This window comes from Nylanderia fulva, unplaced genomic scaffold, assembly GCF_048542155.1.
Source record: "Nylanderia fulva isolate GAGA-0341 unplaced genomic scaffold, ASM4854215v1 Scaffold138, whole genome shotgun sequence".
Lineage (NCBI taxonomy): Eukaryota > Metazoa > Arthropoda > Insecta > Hymenoptera > Formicidae > Nylanderia > Nylanderia fulva.
Genome location: NW_028189601.1, coordinates 39990 through 51000, shown reverse-complemented (window position 1 = coordinate 51000; position 11011 = coordinate 39990). Strand labels below are relative to the sequence as shown.

The window sequence follows — 11011 nt, the reverse complement described above, 5'->3', positions numbered from 1 at the left end:
TCACTTGTTGTCTTGCTTGCTGTTTAGCTTGCGAGTGTGGTGGCTGCGAGTGGACTTCGTAGCCTCGTTAGTTTGTTTGTTAGCGATTCCATCTAGCTTGATTGGCTGGAGCGACTCTAACGTGTGTAGTTGTCGATCTAGGAATTGCTCAAGAGCCTCGTACGTCGGCGGTTCCGTAGTGTCTCTAATGGAGTTTTCCCACTCGCGACGCGTACCCGGATCGAGAAGTTCGACAGTTAAATATACTAGCAAATCTTCAGTGTTGACGATTGGCCGACCGATACTTTTCAACGAACTAACAGTTGCTTTTACACCGTGAAAAATTCGGCGAAGTTCCACAGCTGATTCGCCTTTTATTTTTCGGATGCTGAAGAATTTGGCAAGATACGCGCGCACGAGCAACCTTTTTTTTTCATAATACGCAGTCAGAATTTTTCAGGCGCAATCGTAATTTTCCTCGATACTTGCAAAATCGCGTATAAGTAATTCAGCTTCGCCCTTCAAACAAGTACGTAAATAATGAAGCTTTTCTACCTGTTTTGCAGAAGTATCTCTACCGATGATTGCCTGGAACAGATCGCAGAATGCGGGCCACTCTTCATACTTTCCCGAGAAGTGAGGCAGTTGGATCCGAGGCAGAGTGGTGGGGGATGATGTCCGGGAATCGTCGTTTTCAGCGACAGCTACCGAAGTCTTCTTCGCTAAGGAGTCTTCTAGCTCGAGAAGGGCGAATCGTTGTTGAATATAGATGTCCTCTACTTGACCCAGGAAATCCTGTGTTATGTATTCATGTTTCCTCGCCTCGTTTCAATGCTTCGCACGAATGATTTCGTGCTGCTCCTCTACTTTCTCCCATTTGGAATCTAGCAGCTTGAGCGTGGTAGCTACAAGCCCTTTATTGATTTTAGCAGAACCAGTTTTTTTTTTAAATTGTCATATGTGCGAGCAATGCGTTACAAGAGCTCTTGCTGCGAAAGAATTAACGTTTCCATACTTTTTCACAGATCACTCTCAAGACGCACTCTAGCGATGATTTTCACGTTCACTACACACTCTGCAGAGATGCCGGGTTGAAATAGAATATCTGACTCGAAGGACCAAAAATGTTCTTGCACTTAGCGGACGCGAAGGTGACGCGGGAAAAGCGGGTGTCGCAGGAATTTCGTAAAATAACTTCTCTTTGCAATAAATCTATCTTTGACTTTAGTTTAACGGCACAGTGTATTTTCCAACCATCAATGTATTTACAAGTCTATTTACAACGGAATATAAGTCGTATCGCGATCTATACTTATATCTCCACATTAAGACGAGAACAAGCGAGCAGAAGTTAGCGCTAGAGACTAATCCAGTAATCGAACTTTTGATAAATATCGCGAATCGCGAGCGACGGAACTTGAGGTAAAGCGAGCGACTTTGCCTTTGCGACGTATCGAATTTGAAAAACTGTGAGACCACACTATCTTCGCGAGAGCTCCGAATCAAGTGACAGCGCGCGCTCTTTTTCGGGAGAGCTTTTTTTCTTATTGCTCCTTTGGGATGTTCCAGAAGGTTCGATTTGTTTTCGCAGCTAAAAGGTCGAGACAACCGTTCGCGCGATATTTTGCATTTTCATTGTTTTTATTATTACTCGCACTCTTGTATCGTGTCTTGTTTCGATAGGTGCGATCGCGGTTTTTCGCTCTACGCGATTTGCGAGAGCGCTCGACTCAGCGCTTTGTAATTCGCGCGCGCGAGGCTCGCCGTGCGCCTTCGCTGCGGCGCGATTATTTGAATTACTTCGCATATAATTTAGTTAGATTTTAAACATCCCGCCCGTCTCGTATCGTGCAGCGTACAAAAGAATGCGGTGACGGCGATCTATGTATCGAACGATGTGTGCGAAATCATGGTAGGCCCATGGAGAGCTGGGCTATGCGTGTTTACGTGTAATCACGTGCTGACAGCGTGCTTCGCTACTGTGAGCGTACGCCGGTCGCGCTGTTGATCCGAAAGTATTCTAATTCATTCGGAATTCGGCCGCGGCAGTGACAACAGTGAAGTATTCTGTGAATTAAATGCAGTAACACGAGAATAAACATAGTTTTAATTAATTTGCGTTGTGATTAATTTGTAAGTAGACCGCACGAATCAACCGGATCTTTTAATAAACGGAACCGTGAAGTGAGTGCTCATTTGGATTTAAGTAAGGATTGGTTATCTGAGCGGCTATCCACGTGGAGGTTCTCTTTGTTGATCAGCTCGTGCGGCGGACGAACAAGTCAATCACAATTTCCGCGACAACGCAGGTATTCTTAAAGCTAGTACTTTCACGCCCCCTTTTCTTTTGCAGGGATGCTATTTACATATACACATATACAGAAAAGAAAAATCCGTACGGTCTCGTCCGAGAGTTTATGCGGGCGTTTCATTGCTCTTTTCGGTATGAGAGACAGGTAGGAGGATTAATTTAGTGATCGGTCGCTTAAACTCGGACAAAGCCGTACGGACGTCAACGACGCGGATTTGTTTATCAGCGCCAGGGTACGCGCGAATTATTCGGGCTAAAGGCCACTTAGTAGGCGGTGTATTCTCGTTTCTAATGAGACACAGTCGCCCGATATTGAAGTCGGTCTCCCTTTTCCACCATTTCGGGAGATGGGCTAATGAGTGGATATATTCTTTTGCCCAACGATCCCAAAAATGGTCTCTCATTCTCTGTAGGGTTTGCCAGCGCGTTAGACGGTTAACAGGTTCGTCGATTAGAGACGGTTCAGGTATAGCCGTTAAAGCTGAACCCACGAGGAAGTGACCGGGAGAGAGAGCGGTGATGTCGCCGGGGTCGTCCGAGAGAGCCTGAAGAGGCCTTGAATTGAGGCACGCCTCGATTTGAGCCAGCAACGTACTCATCTCCTCGAAGGTCAGAGTGTGATTCCCCAGTACTCGCCTCAGGTGGTGCTTCAGTGATTTGACCGCCGCCTCCCAAATCCCACCGAAGTGAGGGGCTAAAGGCGGGTTAAATCGCCAGTGGATTCCGTCGCTGGCTAATTGCTCGCGGATCCGACGGTGCTCGAGATTGTTAGCTGTGAACAAAGCACGAAGCTGTTTGTCAGCCCCTACAAAATTAGTACCGCAATCGCTCCGCAGGGTACTGCACATGCCTCGCCGAGAAACAAAGCGGCGCAGCGCAGCTAGGAAGGCCTCTGAGGAGTAGTCGGAGACTACTTCTAGGTGCACTGCTCTCGTGGAGAGACAAACGAACACCGCAATAAAGGCCTTGTATGAACGATGTCCTCGACCTTTTGTTGTTCGCAGTTGTATCGGCCCAGCGTAATCGACGCCGGAATGTAGGAAATGTCTCGAGGGAGTTACCCGTTCTCGAGGGAGGCTACCCATTAACTGCTGTGGTGTTGCCGCCCGCCATCGAACGCAAGTGACGCAGCTAAGAATCTGCTCTTTTACTACAGATCGCCCTCGGGGAATCCAATACCGTTGTCGAAGGACGGCCAAAGTCAGTTGAACTCCACCATGCAGATTTCGTCGATGATCCGCATTTACAATCAGCCGAGTTAGATGTGAGTAGCTAGGCAGGATCACCGTATGTTTTTCATCGAGTGAGAGTGCTGCGTGATCCAGTCGGCCGCCAACTCGGAAGATTCCTTGAGGATCTATAAAGGGATTTAGACGGATAAGTGAATTTGATTTTGGTAGGCTTTGACCTTGCCTAATCAATTTTAATTCTGATTTGTATTTTTCAGACTGCATTTGTCGAATCCAAAGCAGGCGGGCGTCATCCAGCTCAGTTATTGACAGAGGTGCGTCGGCAGAGTGGACCGTGACGACATCAGTCTCACTCGGTCTTCGGAAACGAAGCCATCGGAGGCACCACGCTGTCACTCGCAGCAGTCGATTAAGGGTTGAGAAGCGCAGGAGCTCCTCGGCTTCGCCATTGCACGGCTATTCAACCGTTCCAACGTGGCCCTTGCTCTTGTCTCCGGAAGATCCTCCTCCTCCCGGGGTTCAGGAGTCATTGGCCAAGCGGAAGGCTCCATCCTCAGCCAGCGTGGTCCTTGCCACCAGAGCGGATGGGCCATAAGTTCACATGGGAATATTCCACGTGAAGCACAGTCTGCCGGATTGTCAGTGCCCGGTACATAGTGCCATAGCCCTTCAGGCACCGTTGTCTGAATATCAGACACGCGATTGGCTACGTAGGTCTTTCATCTTGTGGGGTGTCCCCGTATCCACTCCAGGGCAACTTTGGAGTCAGACCACAAGTGCAGCGGGACCTGTTGCAAGCCAAGCGTGTCCTGGATGTGTCTGGCAAGTCGAGCGAGTAAGGTGGCCGCGCAAAGTTCCAAGCGAGGTAATGTTACAGTCTTCAAGGGAGAGACCTTGGTTTTGGCTACAATGAGAACAATATTGAACGTATTTTTTGTTTTAGTTTGGAGATAAACAACGGCTGCGTAAGCTCGTTCCGACGCGTCGGCGAAACCGTGCAGTTCCGCGCCATTCCAGGAAGCGCTTGGAGCGACGGCGCGAGGGACTCGGATCTTCTTCAACAGAGGCAGCTGTTCCTGGAATTCGAGCCATCGTTGGGTCGAAGCTTCGTCCAGAGGCGTATCCCAATCGAGGCCTTGAAGCCAAGTAGATTGGAAAGTGATCTTGGCACTGACAATGGCTGGAGCCAACCACCCGAGGGGATCAAATAACTTGGCCGTGAGCAACAGCACAGATCGCTTGGTTATCGTCGGCACGAAGATAGCTTTGGTGGAGAAGGAAAATTCATCTGTGCTGGGATGCCATTGTAACCCAAGGGTGGCGAGTGTTTCGTGGGCTTGCCAAGCTTGAGATTCACGTTTCATCTGATGTTCATAGGGAACATCAGCCAGAATTGACGGATGATTAGCAGCCCATTTTCAAAGTGGGAATCCGCCCGCCGTGCAGATCTCGGTTAGTTGCCGTTGCAGCTCTTGCGTCGCAGAAATAGTCTCTTTGCCAGAGAGAATATTGTTTATGTAGACGTCGTGACGTAGCGTTTTTGCACCTTGAGAATAACGCGCTTCCTCGTCGTCGGCGAGCTGCTTGATGGTGCGCAGCGCTGGGTACGGCGCGCAAGCTAAATCGTAAGTAACGGTATTTAAGCGGTATTCCTTAAAATCCTCCTGTTGAGTATATTGCCAAATAATCCGTTGTAGATCGCGATCGCTAGGGTGAACCAAAATTTGGCGGTACATTTTTTCTACGTCTGAAGCTAAGACGTATCGATGTAATATCCACCGGATATTAATACCAATATCTATTAACGGACTTATTTCTTTATGATGTTTGTTCTGTTTTCTTTCAGCAAAACTTTCATCAGTTCTTAAATTAGATGAATGATCCAAAAATATAACACGTCTCTTTTTCCATTGGCCTTTTTGAACACACTTTTCACATCCATAATAGCCGCCATGATCTTTAATACCTTTCAAAAAAGCTCTAGCTGATGCATCACAAATAAAACTTCTAACAAATACTGTATACTTTGTATCATTAATAATAATACCATTTTCCATAAGATCTTTTAATTCTGGAACAAAATCTTTCACAAACAATTTTAAATCTGGTTTTTCTTTCCCGCAATATACAGCACATACAATCGGTGTAAAATTAAATTCTTCAATAAGACATAATATTGGCCACAACTGTATACGACTACTTTTAAATAAGGGAAGTCCATCAACATTAAATTTTAGCCAAATTATTGATGATGATGCAGATCTTATTTTTAATTGTTTTTGTAGCATATCCTTTAAGTTAAAATTATAATATTGACCATCCTTCATAGTTTCAATAGATATATTATTTGATTTTCCAAAAATACTTCTCGGATCTGTAGGTAAATTTGGATGGACTTTATTAAGAATTTTTAAAAGTTGTTGAAAACTAATTATGCTAATATTGTTTCCACTGCCCACATTTTGAGATTATTTTGCAAGTAAACATTAATATTTTCATTGCATTTGTAATCAGTTACTCTTTCATTGATAAGCTTATTACTAGTCTGAAAATTTTCATCACGAGATATAAAATTTATGAGACTAAACTTATCAATTAATTCATTGCTACTATAATTAACAGAACTATTAAAAATTTCATTACATATTTGTTCATTCTGCTCATTATCACTTCTTGATACAGAAAAGCTATCTATGTTAACTGATATGTCATTTTGTGTAATTCGTTTCTTAACATTATTGTTATTGCATGCTTGAGAATGTTTATATAAGATGTTAAAATTTATATTTTTTTGATCTTCTGTAAAAAAAATATCAATTTTTTGCTTTTTAGATACTTGATTTTCTGTTTCAATGTGGCATACTGTTTTGTCTGCTGCATCACGTAAAATGCGATAAAATTGTCTCTTGCTCTTTGCAGCAGATAATTGGTCCATTGTACTTTGTACATTGTTGTCAGCCAAGAAAGTATCAAACCTTGTATAAAATAAAATGTTTTAAATATAAAAGTGAATTCTGTTTTAACAGCTAAACACACACGCGGGACACATACATATATATACACTGTTATATCCCCCAAAGATATACAATAGATATAACTATTAAAAGGTAACTAGTATTAAGAAATGAGTACTCGTATTACATCCGCAATTACGACAGACACTGACCGCGTTAAAAAACGCATACGATGCGAGGTATACGCGGAATCAGAATTACGACAGATAATGACCGCGTTAAAAACGCATACAATGCGAGATATACGCGGAACAGAAATTGGTCAACGTGCAAGCAAAGCAGAAGGACTTTGAATCTGCTTCGCTTGCACCTAGATTCTCGACCGGGGAAACCTGTTGCCAGGCACCCCTTCCAATCGGGAAAACTCCAAAAAACAACATTATAAAAAGAGAGTAGAGACGCGCCAACTCGCTCAGTCGCAGACACAAACAATCGCTCTAAACACGATCTCGCTAACCGCGCGAGCACTTAGCATCGACTCGCAGTTGTGCGCGATACGCGGAGTGATAGAAAGTCAGTGCCGCACACCCGGTAAAGCTTCAGTGTAGTATTGGTGAAATAAATAAAGGCCAAGTGGTTAAATTTGAATAAAGATTTTTAATAAGAAAAGTGCAGTGCATTTTCTTCAAACACCCGAACAAGTCCTGACGCCCCGGATTCCCATCCCAATTTGGCGCGACCCCCTGGTGTCTCTCCCGAGGCACACAACAACACATACATCTCATATAATATATATAATTATTTTTTACCTGAGGTTTGTGTTTGGAATATTTTTATTTTGATCCATATTTTTCTTTTTAGTTGATTTTCTTTAAAGCAAAATTTTATTCTCTGAAAATAAAAAAATTAGATATATATAAATTATTCCTAAAATATAAAATAAAAAAATTCAATTGCAATATATTAATAAAATGAAGTATTAAATAGATAATAAATATTTTTACGACTGTGTATTAAAGACATAATAATTAATTATAAATTCAATTAATTTAAGGATATTCAATTTGTCAACATCAAATTCAAAGTAAAATATACTCTTTAAATAGAATTGCTGGAAAATTAATCCTCAATTAATTCGACATATACAATTAGCTATTATAATTAATTATAATCGCCTGTATGACATTTCTATAATTTTTAATGTATTTATTGCTACATCATAACGTGTTATTGCACTGTATTTTGACCTTTTAAAATATATATAGGCACAGAGACACGTATATATATAACAAATAATATAACAACATCGTTGTTAACAATTACAAAATCACATGTCGTCATTGTCTAATTATGATTAAGATGCCTTTATCTTATTTGTTTTCACAGTGAAAATATTAATATTTATACAAACACACACGTGTCAAGAAATGTCACGAGACGTCCAAAACATTCTCGGAACGTCCGTTGGACATCTATTGAATGTACGTGTTGCTATCGTCATTCTATCTTTGTTTGAAATTAAGTGCTACTAAATAGACTAACATTTTTACAAAGAAACGAAATTAGACGAAAATATGTCATAAATATATATATATATATATACTTATAGATAAGTATTGTAGATAAATAGCTGAGCTAACTTTTTATATAACCTTACTTTTGTATATAGGTTGTGCATGTTCTACATAAAAAAAAAGAATATATGGAAAATAATTTTACATAAATATAGTATACTTACCGTAATAAAAATATTTTAGTAATGCACAGTTTTGTAGCAAACAAATATACATATATAATAACTGTTGCAGATTATGCCACAAGTTGTCTTCGTGATACACCGGGCGGGCAATGCTATACAACGATAGGATAGGTTAGGTTTTACTTGGTGATTGCAGCGCTTGCGAGCATTGTTGACTCAGCGGCGTTAACTTACATATGTTCTCCGAACGAATAAATACTTTTGTTTTTTTTTATTTTTATTATTCACCGAAAATTAAATACGATATCAACACACACATTTTTTTAAACATTGCATTAGCATTTATAAATTGAATTATAAAAAAGCTTTCATAATACCCAGGCAACACTTACATTCAAGAGATGTCGAAAGAACATTCCGAGAATGTGCCTGGGACGTCTCGTAACATTTCTCGACACGTGTGTTCATACCATTATAATTAACATTCTATGGATAATCCCGTTAACATAATAATAGAACGTCTCTTAAAAAATATACATGAAATATTCAGTGAACATGTCATTCAGTGAACAAAATTATTCACAAATATAGCAAGTCACAAATATATTCCACTGATGTTACAAGTATAGCCCTATATGAATGTTCCTTAAGCTTATCATAGTTAACGTTCTATGAATAATCCCGTTAACATAATAATAGAACGTCTCTTAAAGAATATACATGGAATATTCAGGGAACAGATTTGTGGATATACATTTCGAAAAAATGGATATACATTTCGAAAAAATATCTATTCCATGAATGTTCATTTTGTACATTCCCATTATCATATTTATAGCATCTTTGTAGAATGTTCTGGGACTCTCCCATGCCAATTGGGTGGTTGCTACGTGATTTTGGCTGCGTAAGCAGTTGAGGCACATTCTCCTGCTACGCATTTCCGCGATTCGCTGGCTGATCGGCAGTTTTAGGAATTCCCTACAAAAGTAGATCAAATGCTCGCCGGCGCAATAGTTGCACTTGCCCCTCTCGATAGTCGTGTGCAATGCTTGACGTCTGACGTTAGAACGCGATTGTGACCGAGAGTCGGAGCGAACGGACGAGATTGAACCCCTTCTCGCGGATTCCTCCAGAATCTGACTGCGATGCAAAAGAAAAGTAATTAGCTCCTTAAATGTGGGCAATTCAGAGCCCTGCAACGAAGCATGCCACTCACGCGACGTGATTGTGTCTAATTTAGACGTTATAATATGAATAAGCAAGGCATCCCATTTATCGGCATTACAATTTAATGCCGTTAACGCGCAAATATGTATCGATGCCCCGTCAGCTAATTGCCGAAGGTCGATCGCGTTTTCTTTTGTTTGAACTGGCAATTCGAATATTGCCCGCACATGAGTCTGTACAATCACGCGTTTGTTATCGTATCGCTCCTTTAAAAGGCTCCACGCAAGGTCATAATTGTTTCCAGAAATCTCTAACGGTTTCACAATGTCAAGTGCCTTGTCCGTTAACGCTGCCCGTAAATATTGAAACCGTTGAACATCGCTCAACGACGTGTTATTGTGAATTATTGTTATGATGGTATCTCGAAACGGAAACCAATCTTCGTACCTTCCCAAAAAAGTTGGCAAATTAATTTTTGGCAAGCGTACATGAGATATAGCCTCGCTCTCGACTTTTGTTGAACTCTGCGTGGAACCTCTCCGCGCGCTGGACTGATTGTCGCATTGTAAAAGTTGGCGAAATCTCGCGCATAATGCATAAAATGATTCTTCGAACGCGATTCTATCGTTTGCCTTTTCCGCGTCGATCATTTCAATTTGTGTTTGTATTTTACAATAATCTTCCCAGAACGATTCTAGACGGACTTGACGGATTTCTACCTGCGCTCGGGTATCGTCGGTTAGTGCGACTATATTGTTTAAAAAAGTCTCCATGCGCGTGCATGAGCCCTTAACAATTCCGCGTCGTCGTTTATAATCGGCTAAATTGGATGATGCACGAAGCGTCTCTGCGCTGGACGAGCCCGCCGCTGAGCTATGATCGAGAGGCATAATTTCGAAATCGCGTAATCCAAACTTGAATACGTTAACGATTGATTGGTGCAGATAAACAGACTTACCAGCCACGTCGTCATCTTACTTGCGCCAATGTGCCACGTTACTGCTCGGGATGCTGCTCCGAATCCGGAATCGTCCTCAGCGATCCGCAATTATGTACCGCACTGCAACCCGACGCCCGGCAGCATGCGCCTTATTCACTTCCTTTTGAATGGCCAAATTGTCTGCCTTGTAGACGAACGAACGTCCTCATGTCCGCTGCTGCTTCGCTTCGACCTTATCAGTCGTCGCTTGTGTACACCGCTTCCCCAGAATAATATATCCGGCTCGAAGGACCAACGAATGTACGAAAAAATGATCTCGTATGCGTGATGCAAGTATTGATATACGGAATGCTCCTAATTGTATTGTCTCGCCAAACCGTGATGTGACGGGGAAATCCACGTAACATATGCAATCAAATTTAGTTCTCAGGATCGAGATTTATTGTTGCGGTGCCGAGTAGATCGATGTACAGTATTCGTGCGTTCGCTCGCCGGTTGTTGTGAATGTCTTATTTGTTATTAGCGCGACAGTTGGAACAGAAGTGTTTTCACGGACATATCGATGGAGATCATCGAGGCTCATTTCCCCACTCGTCCGTGTTTTCGGAATACGCCGAATTTCGCCGAAATGAGACGAGAAAGAAAGCAGTGAGATTACCGCGATCGGATCATCCGGCGCAAATTACATCGGTCGTGTATCAAACATTAATATTAAAATTGCAACAACTAAAATATAGCAGAGAATTATATAGAGAACGATTTTAGAAACGT

General features: G+C 41.9%; 3 protein-coding genes across 3 annotated transcripts; all 3 read right to left on the bottom strand.

The window, feature by feature from the left end:
• Nucleotides 1-435: 435 nt before the first annotated feature.
• Nucleotides 436-4073, bottom strand: LOC114939631 (uncharacterized). The gene is made up of 3 exons (XM_029313991.2): nt 3935-4073; nt 2668-3647; nt 436-774 (listed from the first exon to the last, which is right to left on the bottom strand). Exons 1-3 carry the CDS (start codon nt 4071-4073, stop codon nt 436-438), a joined length of 1458 nt encoding a protein of 485 aa, XP_029169824.2.
• A 126-nt stretch (nt 4074-4199) lies between these two features.
• LOC146724323 (uncharacterized) lies at nt 4200-4844 on the bottom strand. Its single transcript, XM_085480021.1, has one exon. The coding sequence runs from the start codon at nt 4842-4844 to the stop codon at nt 4200-4202; it is 645 nt and encodes a 214-aa protein (XP_085336147.1).
• Nucleotides 4845-4898: 54 nt separating this feature from the next.
• LOC146724322 (uncharacterized) lies at nt 4899-10273 on the bottom strand. The gene is made up of 3 exons (XM_085480020.1): nt 10259-10273; nt 8950-10214; nt 4899-5187 (listed from the first exon to the last, which is right to left on the bottom strand). The coding sequence occupies exons 1-3, from the start codon at nt 10271-10273 to the stop codon at nt 4899-4901; spliced, it is 1569 nt and encodes a 522-aa protein (XP_085336146.1).
• Between the last annotated feature and the right edge of the window lie 738 nt (nt 10274-11011).